Genomic DNA, 18,386 nt, shown 5'->3' with positions numbered 1-18,386 from the left:
CGGCCCAGCACATACATAACCCAGTACGAATATCATGTCTCCAAAACCTTTGCAACTACCATTCAGTTCTCAATCTTTCACCTTCAACCATCATATTGACCCCTAGCTGGCCCAGACATGTTTGCCATAGGATAGTCATGTTATAGAAATTATTTCTTTTGGTAAGATGTTGAGTCTTAGGGTGATGTTGAAGTAAGTCTACCAGTATGTATGTCTGTAATAAAAATGAATGCAGCACTTATTCTTTTGCTGATTTTAAGAGACTAGTTTGGACCATTCTCTCTCTTTACTTTTGCTTTTCTTTCCCTATTAGTACCAAGTATGCAGCTGGACACAATTGTCTATTATCAGAAAGAGTCTTTTCCATTTTGAATCAAACACATTTTCTATCTTACTATAGTTGAATGTCATGATTCCATCTCCTACTTCATATTCACAAGATATTACTTCTGCATTTAAATACTTTCTGATTCTCTTTCTTGTAAGTCCCAAGTTGTTTGCCCCACACTCATTTACCCCTGCTGTTCATTTCACCATTTGCTCCAATTATTTGGAACGATGTAGTTCCTATGTTACAGGACATTTTTCTGTCAATGTTGGGGCTGATCCAATGACTATGAAGCATAATGGCAATGTCTTAGCCTGCTGCAGTATAAAGAAATCCCAAACAAATGAGCAGCCATTATAGTGAATGATTCAGTAAATTAAAGCACTCTGCAGCAATAGTCTGAACTTTGCTATTTGTGGTAAATAGCACAAACAGGATAGGTCACTCGCCCAGCCTACTTTTGGGCTTTAAACACTATTTTGTCTTATGTATCAAATGCAGATGAGCTACAGATGCACAAAACTGAGAAAACCTTAGCCCTACTCTTCGTGCTCATGTGGATCAAACTCTTGCCCTGGAAAACGAATATTACACTCGTGGCTACAGGGGTTTTAGTGAATGATTTGTAGATAACAACTTCTGTAACAAGTAGAGAGTGATAATGGCTCACGTTTTACAGGTTTTATTTTAAAAAACACAATGTAAATATTATTGAGGATTACACACACATTTCACATCAGTCACCACCTGAGGTCCTCTGTTAACTTGGAGTTTATATACTATGCCAACTTCTCATATAGGCAGCTAGGTTACTGATGTAATTGTCAAGGGCTGTCTACTTCTTCCTCAACAGAAAGCCATGAAGTTCATTGTATAGTTTTTTTTGTGATATAAAGGGAAGGGCTAACATGGTATTGATGGTATCGGCACCATTGCATCAATATTTACTGTTTGACTCAAAGAATCTTTGACTATTAAAAGACAACTATTGCTGCATATTGGGTAGAATGCTTAGCACATCATCCTCAAATGACTCTTCCCGAAAATAGCCTGTGTATGGGGTAAATCTTAAATGTGTCTTTTCACATAAATGATTAGAGCATCCTTGAGAGGCTCTTTTATGAATAGATATGATTTAAAGTCAGTTAACGGTGATGAACACTTAAGAGGATCTCCTCTTCATAAGCCAGAAAATATAGCTTACTTTTCATTGTTGCCCGTAATAATTCTAAATCTACTTGTTTAACTGTTGTGACGAAATAAAAAAATCTGCAGGCTTCATTGATACATTCAGAGCTGTGTCTCTGTGGTGAATGCAGATAATACAGATACTATGCTTCGAACATTTACGTACATAAAATATATCATTCAAAAATAATGATCACACACAGTCTGTAATCTATGCTCTTTGTGGCATGAGAGGAATACAAAGTTTCCTGGCGTAGTACTATATTTAGACTTAGTATGTGGTCCTTCTTTACCCTTTCATTTCATTGAGAGGCTGCTTCTACAGAACAATCAGATTAACAACTTGCATGACTGCCAGTTCACAAAAGCTTTGCCATTTCAGCAAAATGCAGAATGTTTCTCTGATAATTGACCAGAGTCAAAAATGATTAAAGAGCAGTTTTAGTTGGGGGTGAGCAGTGAGTGGGCAGTCCCTGACTTTTACTTTGTGCAAGTCCAGACCCAGTCCTTGTGATGTGAGTACAACTCCAAGGTACGTCACCATTTTCAAAAACTTAAAAATCACGTGACACCTGGTTAAAATCCAACAGGTTTATTTGGAAGCACTAGCTTTCAGAGTGCTGCTCCTTCATCAGGTGGCTACGGAGTATAAGGTGGTAGGATACCGAATTTGTAGCAAAAGTTTACAGTGTGATGTAACTGAAATTATATTTTGAAAAAAACCTGGATTGTTTGTTAAATGTCTCATCTTCTAGAATGGACATGTTGGTTTCTGTTCTTTCATATGTAAATCTCATACAACCTTGTTATAGTAGACGTAGTAAGACATGTCAGAGTGTTGAACACAGATACCACCATTACACGTGGGAACACCTCCCACCAAGTGCGTGGCAGGTACTCATGCGACTCAGCCAACATTGGCTATCACATAAGCTGCAGCCAAGGATGCCCTGAAGAATGGCACATTGGCGAGACCGAGCAGAGGCTACGGCAACAGATGAATGGACACTGCACAATAATCAACAGACAGGAGTGTTCCCTTCCAGTCGGAGAACAATTCAGCGGTCCGGGACATTTAACCTCGGACTGTCAGGTGACTATCCTCCAAGGAGGACTTTAGGACAGGCAATGACGCAAAATGGCCGAGCAGAGGCTGATAGCCAAGTCCGGTACCCATGAGGATGGCCTCAAACAGGACCTTGGGTTCCTGTCACACTACAGATGGCCCCCACTGCACTACACACACACACAGACACATCTAAAGACACACACTCACATTCCTACAGACCCATACACTCATACGCTCACATATATACTCCCACATTCACCCTCTCACAGACTTATACCCCTTTACACTCTCACACAGTCTCTTACAAACACTCATATCCCCATCTCTCTCTCTCTCTCTCTCACACACACACACACACACACACACACAAGTTTGTGGGGTGAACTTGTACTTGCAGAATTACACTTATTTTGCCCAAAAGCTGCATGGATCCATGTAAGATTCTGTAAATCCCTTTTTAAAATTGGAATCAGTCTGAACATTGGGGCACAGACAGCCTCACACAGGGCACCTCACATCTTAAATGCATTTATTGTTAAAGTTCACTTGAGAATGTAACTTTAGGAAAGTTCTGGGATTTACATATGAAAGAACTGAAACCAACACATCCATTCTAAAAGATGAGAGACTTAACAAACAATCCAGGTCTTTTTCAATAAATATTTTCAGTTACATCACACTGTAAACTTTTGCTATAAATTCTGTGTCCTACGATCTTATACTCCACAACCACCTGATGAAGGAACAGTCCTCCAAAATCTAGTGCTTCCAAATAAACCTGTTGGACTATAACTTTGTACACTCCGATCTAACACTGGCACCTCCAAAGCATTTTAGAAAACTGTTGAGCTTTTGGCCGATTGATAAACCTACTTTTGACAGAGTTATTTTCCCTAATGAAGAAACCTTCATTCAATTCCAATTACTAAAGGCTTTAAAAATCCACTTGAAAGATATCAATGGCTTATGAGTTCAAAGATAACTCTGATCATTAAATGTAAAAAGCCAAATTGTATTGATGTTCCATTCTGATATGAATTCCCCAAAATCCACGTCAGTGGTAGTAGAATTCCCAGAACCAACTAGAATTTGAGAGGTGTAAGTGCTTCTTATGTATGGGGACAACAGACTGGTGTTTCAAAATTCAGTTTCCAATAAATCAATGGTTAACCTCCAGCTCCCATCAGGTTTCTTTTCAGAAGAAATAGGTGAACTTAGAGTCATAGAGGCGTACAGCACAGAAGCAGACCATTCAGTCTAACTCATCCATGCTAACCAGATATCCTAACCTAATCTAGTCCCTTTTGACAGCAGTTGGCCCATATCCCTCTAAACCATACCTATTCGTATACCCATCCAGATACCTTTTAAATGTTGTAATCACGCCAGCCTCCACCACTTCCTCCAGCAGCTCATTCCATACACACACCATCCGGTGTGTGAAAATGTTGTCCCTTAGGTCCCTTTTATATCTTTCCTCTCTCACCCTAAACCTAATCCCTCTAGTTCTGGACTCCCCCACCCCAGGAAAAGGATCTTGTCTATTTATCCTTTCCATGCCCCTCGTGATTTTATAAATCTCTATAATGTCACCCCTCAGCCTCCGACACTTCAGGGAAGACAGCCCCAGCCTATTCAGCCTCTCCCTATAGCTCAAACCCTCCAACCCTGGCAACATCCTTGTAAACCTTTTCTGAACCCTTTCAAGTTTCACAACATCCTTCCAATAGGAAAGAGACCAGAATTATGGTAAAGATGCTTTGACTTAAGAGGTTGAATTGTTGGGTGAGGAGTTTCACAAGTTGAGTTCTTCACCTTCAATTTGTCCACAATCCGGTTTATTAGTAAAGAAATTTCTGAATTAATTGTTTCATTTGAACATTCTCAGATACAAAGGGATTGTATAAACAAGACTTTTTAATTACAGAAAGACAATGAGCATCTGAAACTGCCACTTTGTTTTGTTATTCTCACCAACTCGCCACACGCTGGAAAATAGTAAACATAATCCCTCATTCAAAAAGGCTGAAAACACAGACCCACAGGTTAGTTTGCTTGATGCCTGCTGAGGAAGGTGCAAGAATTAATTACTAATGACATTATAACTGGAAATTTGAAAAACCGGAAATAAATCAGAAAAAGTCAACTTGGTTCTGTGAAAGGGAGATACAGTTTAAACAATTTGTTGGAATTCTTGAAGAAATAACATATGCTGTGGTTAAAGGGACACTATTGATGCATTATACTTGGATTTCCAAAAGGCGTTTGACAAGATCCTTATAGAAAATTATTGTGAAGATTAGGAATTCAGGGTATAACACAACATGGATAGAAGATTGGCTGTCCAGCAAAAACAATATGCATAAATGGGTCTTTTCTGGATTGGCAAGATATGACAAGTAGAATGCCATAGAGGCCTATGCTGGGCCTTCAGCACATTATGATTTATATTAAAGGAATTGGATAATGGGATTGAAGACATGGTGGCTAAATTTGAACATGATACAGAAAAAGGAAAGTATGTTGTGAAAATCACATCAAAGATGCAGTTGCATATAAATATGTGAATGACTGGGCAAATATCCAACAGGTAGAATATAAAGATAGGAAAATATGAGAGTGCTCACTTTGGCAGGAAGAATAATAAAAGCAGAGTTTACTTAAATGGAGAACAACTATAACATTTCAAGTTTGGAGCAGTCTAGGTATTCTCGTGCACATGTCACAAAAGGTTAATAACTCAGGTACAAGTAATCAAGATGACAAATTAAATATTAGCATTTTTTGAGAGGAATTGAACATTAGAAGAGTTATTTTTTTAAAAATGGCAGATGTTGGAAAACAGAAACAAAACAGAAATAACTGGAAAAAGTCAGGAGGTCTGGTAGCATCTGTGGAGAGAAAGCAGGATTAATGTTTTGGGTCTAGTGACCCTTCTTCAGAACCAGAAAAGTCAGAATGCTGTGCTTCAATTATACAGGGCATTTTTGAGACCAATGTTTCAAATACTGTATGCAGTTGTTTATCTCCCTATTTAAGGAAAAATGTAAAGTCTTTACAGGAGATTTACTGGATTGATATTGGATTGAGTGGGCTGCCTTATGATGAATTGGATAGGCAGGTCTTGTTTTCACTCAAGTTCTGAAGAGTGAAGGGCATTTTTACTGACATTTACAACAAGGTAGTGGAATGTACTTGACAAGATAAAGATGGAAAGAATATTTACTGTTGTGGACAAGTTGAGAACTAAGGAACACGGTTTTACAGAAAAACATTATTTTTTGTCTCTAAGCATATAAAAATTTGGAATGCTGCCTCAGAAGGCTACATAGGCAGTTGTCATTGAATATTACAGTAAACTTTTTATTACCTGACACTCATGGGGCCAGGAGTGGACCAGTTGATCAAATGCTCCATAGTCAATGTAAAAACACACACTAAGTAACAGAAACATAATGCAGGGATATATACAGTTATCATTTACAGCTTAAATCACTTAAATAAGGGTGGCACGGTGGCCCAGTGGTTAGCACTGCTGCCTCACAGTGCCAGGGTCCCAGGTTCAATTCACAGCCTCGGGCGACTGTGTGGAGTTCGCACATTTTCCCCTGTCTGCATTGGTTTCCTCCGGGTGCTCCGGTTTCCTCCCCCAGTCCAAAGATGTGCAGGTCAGGTGAATTGGCCATGCTAAATTGCCCATAGTGTTCGGTGCATTAGTCAGAGGGAAATGGGTCTGGGTGGGTTACTCTTCAGAGGGTCAGTGTGGACTTGTTGGGCCAAAGGGCCTGTTTCCACACTGTAGGGAACCTAATCTAATCATGTAACTTTGCCTTAAATAATTAAAAATAAAACACTGTTCACTTGCATCCTTTACTGACTACTTGGACATCGCATATATCACAATAATACAGCAAATGTCCAGTGGATGAGGCATAGATTTTTGCCAGTTTGAGTGCCATTTCAGGAGGTGCCAGCAAAAACAAAAGTTGCTGTACTAAAGTGGAGATAGTTAGATCCTTGTTAGGTAATGATATCGAAGGTTAATAAGGATAGATGGGAATGTGGCCTACTGAACACAAAAAGATGACCCAAGAGTAGAGCAGATTTAAAGATCTAAATTGCTTTTCTCTGCACCGAAACTTTATGTATGTTCATACAGAGTTGTTACAGTCAATAAGTGCATCATACTGTCCAATTCAGGCTCTATTGTTCCTTTATCAAGAATATATTAATATAAATTGGTAAATTAAGTATTCAGAAGAAACATCCCAGCTGAAGGTCAGAAAATTTCACTTTAAGTGCAACCTTTGCAGAAACATAATCATAGAATCCCTAGAGTGTGGAAGCAGGTCTTTTGACCCATTGAGATCACACCAAACTTCCAAAAAGCATCCCACCCAGACACACCTCCTATAACCCTGCATTTTCCATGGTTAATCCATCTCACCTACACATCCCTGGACACTATGGGCAATTTACCATGGCTAATCCACCTAACCTGCACATCTTTGGATTGTGGGGGAGGAAACTGGAGCACCCGGAGGAAACCCGCACAGACACAGGGAGAACGTGCAAACTCCACACAGATAGTCGACCCAGGGTGGAATTGAACCCGGGCTCCTGGTGCTGTGAGGCAGCAGTGCTAACTACTGAGCCAGCATGTCATAATCTTCCAATGGAGCACATTCATCACTTACCATTATAGCCCTTCACTGTGTGAGCTATGATTGATTTTGAACTTTCATCAGTTAACATGTTCTACTGTTTACCTTCTGCTGAAGAAGGGCTTATGCCCGAAATGTCAGTTCTCCTGCTTATTGGATGCTGCCTGGCCTGCTGCACTTTCCCAGCAACACATTTTTCAGTCATGTTCTGCTGTTGGCTCCCTTCTAAAACAACAGGAACAACTGGTCTACTATCACAAATTATCAATGTTTATTCATTACTAAGAACAGAAAAATATAAGAAATAAGTCATGATTTGGAGGAGCCAGTGTTGGACTGGGGTGTACAAAGTTAAAAATCAAACAACATCAGGTTATAGTCCAACAGGTTTATTTGGAAGCACTAGGTTTCAGAGTGCGCTCCTACAGCAGGTGGTTGTGGACTATAAGATTGGTAAGGCACAGAATTTATAGCAAAAGTTTACAGTGTGATGTAACTGAAATTATCTATCGAAAAAGACCTGGATTGTTTGTTAAGTTCTCATCTTTTAGAATGGATGTGTTGGTTTCAGTTCTTTCATATGTAAATCCCAGAACTTTCCTAAAGTTATGTTCTCAAGTGAACTTTAACAATAGGAGCCACGTTGGCCCAGATTGAAGTTGTGAGGCTGTCTGTGCTCCAATGGTCACACTGATTCTAATTTTACAAAGGGATATACAGAATCTTACATGAATTCATGCAGTTTTTGATGAAATATAATTCTGCAAATACAACTTCACCCCACGGCAGGGTGGTGGTGGGGGGGGGGGGGGGGGGGGTGGGGAGTGGGTGGGGAGGAGTTGTATGAGTGTCTCCAAGAGTGTGTGCATGTGTGTGAGAGTGTAAAGGCGTAAATGTCTGTGAGAGGTGTGTGTGAGTGTCTGGGAGTGTATTGTGTGAACGTATGAGAGAGAGCTTGTATATGAGAGAGGGTCTGCATGAGTGTATAGGCCTGTATGAGGGTCTGTTTGGAGTGCGTAGTGCAGTGGAGTAACCTGTAGTGTGATATGAACCCAGGGTTCTGGTTGAGGCCAGCCCCATGAGTACCGAACTTGGCTATCAGCCTCTGATTGGCCTGAATGTGCACCGCACAGGCAACAATGCAAATTGGCCAAGCAGAGGCTGAGAGCCAAGTTTGGTACCATGGGGATGGCCTCAACCGGGTCATTGGGTTCATGTCACACTATAGGTGACCCCACTGCACTGCACTACACGCACACACACACACACATCTATAGACCCATACACTGATGTAGACCGTCTCTCATACACATACACACACTCCCACATGCACACTCTCATAGATTTATACCCCTTAACACTCTCACTCACATATATACACTCTCTCGCAGACACTCATACGCGCACACACACACCCACATGCACACATACATATTTGTGGATTGAATCTCCAAATAAAACCTAAAGAATTTATTTAGTCAATCATATTGCTAGCTAGTTGCATATTGTGCAATAAAGCTTAATTCATTCATGAGTAATTATAATGCAAAGAGTACAAAATGGCTTCAAATTGGCACAGGATTCACACAAAATGGTGTCTTGACTTTGCTAACTTACTACAGTGGGTATAAATATGAAATTAATCTAGAGTTTAATTAAACAAAAAAAACTTCACTTTCTCATACAAATATCCTCTGAATTTATTTAACATATATTTGTAACAAAATATTCCTTCAAAATTCAATGCAAATCAAGAACTAAAATAATAAATAAATAATTAAGTGATTTAGCATAGAGAGCACAGTAAGATAGTGGTTGTATTATTGGATGAGCACTCAAGGTTCTGGATTGGGACTGTCTTCTCAGAAATGCCTCTAAGTTCCCCTGTGCTGACATCTGGGGAATTTAAAGAACTCAAATAAAATGTTAGTGACCACTGAATACTGCAGAGTGGGACTTCCACCTTTTAGTAGGAGTATGCTGCACACTTTGGACCTGCCACACAATGCAACTGGCTAACAGCTTCATCAATGAGGGGCATTAGGCAGGGAGCATTTGGCAATTTTGAGGAGACCAGGGTTGGGATATGTGTGTGTGTGTGTGTGTGTGTGTGTATATGAGGGAAGGGAGTTTTAAAAGCCCTTGAGAATAAAGAAAGGTGTGAGTTATTTTCTTGGCACTGCTTATAATGCACAAAGAATTTTTTTCCATTCTGCTGTTTGAACTCTTTTTCAAACAAATGGGTTTCCTGCTGTCACTCAACTGCCCATATCAATAACATTGTGGTGTGGACATGGTTACACTGGCATTAATTGAGACTACAAGCTCGATTGACCTTTAGATATTTATTTCCATATAGAATGCCTAATCTGGCACTCGCACACCCACTCCCACTATATTATGGGGGTGTATTCAGGGGTGGGTGGGAAAGTGAACCTGGCACCTGTCCTGTTTTATATGCAACACTAGATAGGGTGGACAGTGAGACCTTTTTTCCTTGGATGGTGATGGCTAGCACAAGGGGACATAGCTTTAAATTGAAGGGTGATAAATATAGGACAGCTGTCAGAGGTAGCTTCTTTATTTCAAGAATAGTAGGGACGTGGAATACCCTGTCTGCAACGTTAGTAGACTCTCCAATTTTAATGGCATTTAAATAGTCATTGGATAAACATATGGATGAAATGGAATAGTGTAGGATAGATAAGCTTCAGATTGGTTCCACAGGTCAGCACAACATAAGGGGTTGAAGGACCTGTATTGCGCTTTAATGTTCTATGTTCTATAACTTGAGGCTGTTTTTGTTAGAGAAAAGAAATCAAGAGGTGATTTAGAGATATCCAAGATGATCAGAGGAATAGATAGGGTGGACAGGGAGAGCCTTTTTGCTCAGATGGTGATGGCTAGCATGAGGGGACATAGCTTTAAACTGAGGGGTGATAGATATCGGACAGACGTCAGAGGTAGGCTTTTTAGTGAGAGAGTAGTAAGGGTGTGGAATGCTCTGACTGCAACAATAGTAGATTCACCAACATTAGGGGCATTTAAATGATCATTGGGTATACACATGGATGATAATGTAACAGGGTAGGTTAGATGGGCTTCAGATTGGTTTTACAGGTTGGCGCAACATCGAGGGTTCAAGGGCCTTTACTGCACTGTAATGTTCTATGTTCTACTATCAGAGGAGTTGCCAAAACATACATAAAGTTAACATTTTTCAATCTGATCAGTTTTAAATATATTCATTTAATAATATCAATTAATTTCTATGATTTCATAAGATAGATTTGAGAGCTTGAAATAATTTAAAAACATGCTCAATGAAGTTACATTGAAGAGATATTGTGGTACATCAAGTAGACTTCAGAATTAATTCCATCTACAATCACAACAACTTTTCCACAAACTGATAACAGTTGTATTATATTCAAATAGTGGCACAATGCAGCTCATCAGAATCATGTGCCAACTGTAACCATAGGAACTCTCACTTCCCAGGGAGTGAGCTTTCTGTGGCATCAGTGTTACAGACAAAGCATATTGGTAGCACACAGCTGACACCAAGCAACAACAAAATGCATGCTGGCTTTCAGTATCTGTAAGATTCTTGTCTGTCGGACAATCACAGAATCAAACACCATAATCCATGCTTTGATGCATAAAGCAGTGAACAAATCTAAACTATTATAGTAAAAGATAGGTTATTTAGTTTTCTTAAAGCATTGTGAAGCTGGAACACTTTCACTGTAGTTAGAGTACAAAAGTGGAAACTGCTAGTTATCATGGTTATTACATTCATACAAGAGGCCTCTATCAAGCCTCCACGAGTAGTGAATTATACCTCTTCCCTCGTGTGATATTCTCTTACTAGTCTCACACAATTCTAGCAGGGTTAGTATTGAAGGACATTGTCAGGGTTACTAGAACATACTTACTGCCATGGTTTCATGGGTGTTGACCAGATTCTAATATCTAAAAGAAACATAAAAACTCTTTCCACAACATTCAAGAATTTTACAGACAATCAATTACATTTGAGGTGTTGTCACTATTCTAATGTAGGAATAATCATGGCAGGCAGGCAGCAAGTTCCATTAAACACCAATCTGATAATCATCAGAGAATCTATAATTATGCAATGTTGATTGAAGTCAATATTGAACAGGAAAAATTCCTTTCTTTTTTGTCAAATTGGTGCTTAGGTGACTGTTTACTTTCACTTGTGCAAAAAGACATGGCCTTGATTCACCTTTTGTACAAAAGAGAGAACCTCCAAAGCAGCTCTCTCCCTCTCTCAGCACATTAAAGTGTTAGCTGAGATTAGTCTCAGGAACAGGACTGGAGGCCACTGCCCTCTGATTCAAAACGTAGGCATGCTAGCAACTGTGGCATTGCTACAATACATGACTCGTTTGTACTAAACAGTTAATATCTACAAGACATTTAACGCTGAGGTGGAAACACAAAGTGTCCACATATCCTCATTGGATTTCATCTTTATTTGTATAGGTTGCAATTCAAATCACAAGTCAGTGAACAGAAGTACTGATTTATTTTATGTCCAACTCGAAGACTGCTGAAAACAATAGTGGTAGAGACCCCTATTGATCCTTTGCTTTGACCGATGAATTCAGCATGGTGTGCATTGAAATTGAGAATTTCTGACTGATGAATGATGCAAGCATATTCATTCAAGAAAATAAATACAAAGTTTCATAATTCCCAATCCTGTATTCTTTTATATAAATTGCCTGCACCCCAAGTATCAACATGATTTAACATCAGCATGATGTCTCTCTGTCACAGGTTAGACCAGAAGGCATAGAAGCAGAAACAGGCCATTCAGCCCATCAACTCTGTTCCACTATTAAACCTTCGTGTTAATCCTCAAATTCCATTTCCCAGCCTTTTCCACATAAATCAGCAAGGAAGTGGAGTTAAAAATATTTCAATGCCAGCCTTGAAATACTTAACAATGCAGCCTCTACAGCCCTATGGCAAAGGAGTCCACACATTCACTAGTCTCAGATCAAAACAAAATTCTTCCTGACTTCTTTCCCGAGTAGGCAAGCTTTTACTTCTAATATTCTGCACTCTGATCCCAGACTCCTTCAGAAAGGGAGACAACATCTCTACCTCTACCCCAGCAAATCACCCACAAATCTTTTTTGTTTCAATAGAGTTGTCTCTCATTCTAAACTCCCATGAGCATAGGCTGAACTTACTCAGCCACTCCTCAAAAGACAGTCCCTCTGGACAACAGATCAACCAAATGAACCTTCTCTAGACTGTCTCCAGTGTCTGTATATCTTTTCTTAGATAAACATGACCAAAACTGTTCATAGTATTACAGGTGTGGTCTGGCTAGTGTTTTGTATAGATTTAGGCAGACTTCACTATTCCATTCTCTTTGAAATGAACAAAAAGCATTATATATACCTTCACCATTACCTGAACTTGGATGTTTTGTTGTTATTTACAAACAAGGACTCCCAAATCCCTTGTGCTAGAATATTCTATTCAGCTCCTAATATTCCTTACATATTCAGTTCCTCTTAGGGAAGGAAAATTCCTAGTGATATTATCACTGGACTGTTAATCCTGAGGTCCTGGGTTTGAATTCTGCCGTAGCAGATGTCAGAATTTAAATTCAATATACATCTGGAATTAAGAATCCAATGATGACCATAAATACATTGTCAATTATTGGGAAAAACCCATCTGCTTCACTAGTATTCTTTCGGAAAGGAAACTGCCATCCTTATCTGGTCTGGCCTACATTGATTCCAGACCCACAGAGAATGGTTGGATCAACTGCCCTCTAAGCAGTTAGAGATGGGCAATAAATAATGGCTTAGCCAGTGAGACCTCAACCCGCATATAAAAAAAAACCTCCTCCTGTCAAATTGTGGCACAGCATAAATCCCTGTGATACTTCAATAATTACAGGTTGGCATCATGAAGATGATTCCCCTATCTTAGCTCAATCTTCTGTGCAGCATCCAATCCTGTATCTCTGCTAATATACCATGTTCAATCCCATGGGTGCTCATCTTATTAAGTAGCCTAATGTTTGGTACCTTATCAAATACCTTCTTGAAATCCAAATGTATTGCATGTAATGTTTCTCCTTTAACTAGCTCTGCAAAGAATTTTATTAAACTTGTTAAATCCTTCATGAAGCCATGTTGATTCCATTTGATTTATCATGCATTTCTAAATGCCCTGCTATTACATCCTTAATAATAGATTCTAACATTTTCTGAATAACATATTTTAAGTTAACTGAACTGTAGTTACACTTTTTATCTCCTTCCTTTTGTTGAATGAAGATGTTACATTGTTCTCCAATCCTCTGGCACTTTTCAGAATCTAGGTGTTTTTTTTATGATTACTACCAGTATGTCCACGATCTTTGTGTAGTCTAATGTGAAGACTGATATTAAATATCTAATCAACATGCTGTCATTTCCTGATTCCTCATTATTATTTTGCCAACCTCATTCTCTATGGGGCCTACGTTCACTTTAGCCTCTTTATTCCTTTTTATATATTTAAAAAAACCTCATGCTGTCTAATTTGATATTATTTGCAAATGTATCCTCAAAGTTTATTCTTGCTCCTTTTTTGGGTCATCTTTTTGTTGGTATTTATAACTTTTTCAATTCTCTGTCTTACCACTAATTTTTACCACATTGTATGTTTTATTTCTTTCAATTTGATACTATCCTTAAATTTCCTAATTAACCGCGGTTGGCTTGTCCTCTTTGTGGAAGCACCGCCCACCCCACCCCATCTCAATAGGAGTCATATCTATGGGAAGTCATGAGCTTTTTTTTCGTAAAGTTTATAGGTTCAAGACTTATGATTTGAGAGATTCGGAAAAGCATAGTCTTAGTTTTCTTCAAAACTGTTAAAAAGGTGCCATATTCCAAAGAAAGTGCTAATCTTCAGGTTGCTATGAAAAACAAATCAGTTGTGATTAGGATTCAGTGCTTTCACTACTGTGATCTGAATTCAATTCGTAATCAGATAAGCTGACCCTGCAGAACAGATTTGAGAGATTAAATTCCCTGTTCTAGTGTATAATAATTTTTCAGAAGAGCAGTAAATTATTCTGGTATCCCAGCCAATGTTCATTGCACAACCAAAATTATCAAAGCAGATTTTAACATTATTAGTCTATGGGAAAGACAATGAGTAAATTGTCTGCTGTGTTTATATTGGACAGAATATTAATTACAGCTGCTCCTTCTCTATTGTAAAAGCTTCTGGAATCATAGAGCCATTCCAGCACAGAGGAGGCTATTTGACACATCAAGTTCTGGCTCTGTAGAAGAAAACAAACAGCTCATCTCATTCCCTAACCCTTTCCTCATCACCTTACAAATTCTTTCCCATCAGGCATCTTTGAAACCACAAATTAACCTGCCTCCATTGCACTTCCAGGTGGTGCATTCTAGATCTGAATAATTCACCTTGTAAAATAAAACTTTCTTTATATTATTTTGCTAGCCACTTTACATTTCTGTCCTCTGGTTCTCAGTTTATCCACTGATAGAAACATGGATTTGCCTAAAGACTCTGGCCAGTCACCTGAATTTCAAACATCTCTATCAAACATTATTAATCTTTTCTTCTCTAAGGAATATAATGGGCAGCTGTCTAAACTATAACGCCTAACATCCTTTCTAAAGCATTATATTCTGATAGCCAAAACTGGTTGCAGTATTTGAAACCCAGAGAATGCTGGAGGAACAGAGCAGAGAAACAGAGTTAACGTTTCAAGTCCTGTATGAGTTGGCTTCAGAACCCGTAGGGTTTCAAATTTCAGTTTCAGACTTCCAACATTTTCAGTATTTTGCTTTTATTCACAATATTTGGATTTGGATCTAACCAAGGATTAAAAAAAAAACACCTTCCACATTACTTTTTAAACTTAACTCTATGCACTTAGTTAAAATACCCAAGATCCCATATACTGTATCTTTTTCCTCACCCTGTCCTGTCACCTTCAATGGGTTGTACATATATACCCTGACATGTCTCTGTTCCTATTCCTGCGTTAATGTTGTACTGCCATGTACCGCTTCTTTTCTCCACTTTTCCAGGTATAAATGGTGAAAATCCTGATTAGGCTAACAAACAGGCAATTAGCAGTATTGCTTCAAAGAAGCAGATGGAACTTGAAGAAATTCATCTCCTATTGCACAATAGCAATTATTCTTCAAAAGCACAGAATAATTTTCAAAATATTACATGTTAGCCTGAAAATGAGGGTGAAGCACATAAGTAAACTTCAGTCACATCAGTATTTATTGTATTTGTAGAATTATGGCTGGGGTTATTTTAATAGACAATATGAAGTAAATCTACAATCTTATTTCTCTTTTCTCTCTACCTAGGTGTGCAAACAATAGAACTTCACACTAATGGAAATGTAACAGTTATGGAGGGTCAGTCAGCTACATTACGGTGTGACTGTTCTGAAGATGCAAAGATAGCATTAGTTGAATGGAAGAAATCCAGCAACAAAACAAAACTTGCAGTGTACAGTCCAAACGGTACTCACCACCATGATAAGCGAATAACAATGGAAGTCAACAGTCATCGTTCCACAATCTCAATCAAAAATGCTCTCAAAGACGATGAGGACTGGTATTTTTGCATATTTCAGACCTTTCCAAATGGAAAACAGGAGTACAAAATATATTTGGACGTAAAAGGTAAGTCAGAATTTTAGAACATTTCCTATTTATAAACTGTTTGAATGATAAAGACTCTCAATTTCAAAGACATGTATTTTTAATGTGATGAGCAAATAGTTGCAATGCTGGCTATTTTGAGAATCAGTTAACACAAAATGATTTTAAGAAGCGCAGTATCCATAATTTGCTTTGATATTCAAATAGAAATTAGCTTGCAGTCTTACTCATACCAGTATGTCCTATAATATTGTAATTATTAAACATTAGCAGACAGATACCAAGATCCTGAACTCTTGTTTCTGAGGAGCAAAAAAATGCTCCTCTATGCACTTGTGGGTTAACAGTGAAAATAGCTGCATTCTGAAAGTAAGGGTCAATTTGTTTTTTGCTGGTGATAAGGTCTTCCAAATTCAGAAGAATTGTAATTAGCCATGTTTGATATGCAAAATTTAATTTAATTTGGGTCACTGTTGGAATCTGGCAGTCCAATATTAAACCAAAGCCTGAGCCCATGACGTCTCAGGTAGAAGAGGAAGCACTTATATTGCATTTTACTGGGAGTTTGAATGGGTACAGGTTCTGAGACCACAGGCATCTGAGAAAAAGAGGACATCGCATAGAAAGTCAGAGCAACTGTTGCATCTCAACTTTAATAACTTGCATCTTCCAAATAAGAAAAAAATGTTGCAAAGTACTATGCAGGGACATAAAACAAAATATGAAACAATCCGCTGAAAAGGATATTAGGATTAATGACCAGAAGCTTGATCAGAAAGGTAGATTTTATGAAAGATCTTAAAAGGAGAGCAACTTTAGGGAGTAAATTCAAGAATTTATGGTCAACGCCGCTGAAAATGCAGTGGACAAGGCAAAGGATTCCAATTAAGGATACTTAAGAACCAGTATTAGATGAATGTAGATATCTATTTTGGGTCAAATAGATACAGATTTGGAGAGATGACAAGATATTCAAGGGCTTTGGAGAAAAGTGGGGTTAGTGATGAGGCAATACCTTGCAAGTAAAGGGGAGTCAAGATTTTCTTGAGGAGTTGAAAATGGCAGATTTGAGAGGGACAGGAAGAAAATCTCAGGAAAGGAAATGTTAGCAATGTTGGCTAACATAGGAGCTGTAGTATGATGTGATCTATATTTGAGTGAACATTCATAGGCTTTAATCATACCTATCTGCATTGGATGGTAAGCACATGACTGGGCTCTAGATCCAAGTGACCTAGATCCAAGTGTCATATCTCCTCACACATATGCTCAGCAGCTATCCGGAGAGTAAACAGTTAACCCTTTAATCTATCTTCCCCAAACACACCACAATTCTTTCATTGTGTCTCTTTAACCATAATCACTCAACTCTTCACCCCAATTTCCCATCACCACATCCTCAAACATTAATTGGCAATAGTGTTCACAGCTCTCTTGGAGATATTGCATGCATCTGCTCCTTTAATATTGTTTTGGGACAACGCAAAGTGCAGCGAGCAGCTTCTCAAGGAAGATCCTTCTTCAGCAAGAAAGCAGTGAAGAATCAATCATGGAAAATGATGCAAGATATAACCCTCTGGCTTTCAGAAGCAGTTGCATCAGTTCCACAATTGCTTTGATAGAATATCATTCTTCCTCAGCCTAAAACATTTCTTGAACTCTATCATAAAAATAGGGTCTTACAATTGATAAAGAAATAGAGAAATAAAGAAAAAGAGCTTGTGACGAGGATCTGTAAGAAGCTCTTGGATAGCATGATAAGTTGGCTAGATGGTAAGTTAGACAATAGCAGGGTGTGAAGAACACTTTTCCTGTCTACTGATCTTAATCTCAATTACATATTTGACTGGCTAGATATTGAGGGCTTAAGTTCTGCAGTTACATGCCTGTGCATTCCAAGTCTCTTTTCAAAAGAGTATGATCATTTTGAAAATGAACCAAAGACAAATTGCACTTTGTTTCCTTTTTTTTTTGACATTTTCATGGTGTATGGACATCAGTGGCAAAATAGTAATTGACCTTGAACTGAATAGCTTGATAGGCCGTTTCACAGGACAGGTTGCTGTGGATCTGCAGTCACATGTAGCCCAGACCTAGTAAGGATGGAAGATTTCCTTCCCGAAAAACTTGAGAGAACCATATTTATTTTTATGATGATTGATAATAGTTGTCAAGGTCATTGTTACTGAAACTAGTTTTCCACTCCAGATTTATTAATGGAGTTAAGTTACTGTTGTTGGTTTTTAACTCACATTCCCAGAACATTAACCTGGATCTCTGGATTACCAATTCACTGATATTGCCACTATTACTGAAGCTCTTTACACCAGGGTAATACACAGACATTACCCTGCCCATAAAAAGTTCAAGGAATCTCACTGATAGATAAGCTTCCTACATCACTAGAAAAGAAGCATTACTGGATATGA

At 38.5% G+C, this 18,386-nt stretch overlaps 1 protein-coding gene across 2 annotated transcripts in view; it reads left to right on the top strand.

The window, feature by feature from the left end:
- Window positions 1-18,386, top strand: part of LOC140486221 (uncharacterized) — a 47,077-nt gene that overhangs the window by 8,268 nt on the left and 20,423 nt on the right. For both annotated transcript variants that reach the window (XM_072585055.1, XM_072585054.1), the window contains exon 2: window positions 15,658-15,978. In XM_072585055.1, the coding sequence (XP_072441156.1) occupies window positions 15,658-15,978 (321 nt within the window). The remainder of the gene's footprint in view (window positions 1-15,657; window positions 15,979-18,386) is intronic.

This window comes from Chiloscyllium punctatum, chromosome 15, assembly GCF_047496795.1.
Source record: "Chiloscyllium punctatum isolate Juve2018m chromosome 15, sChiPun1.3, whole genome shotgun sequence".
In the NCBI taxonomy this organism is placed as follows: domain Eukaryota; kingdom Metazoa; phylum Chordata; class Chondrichthyes; order Orectolobiformes; family Hemiscylliidae; genus Chiloscyllium; species Chiloscyllium punctatum.
This window is presented reverse-complemented; position numbering and strand designations above follow the sequence as displayed.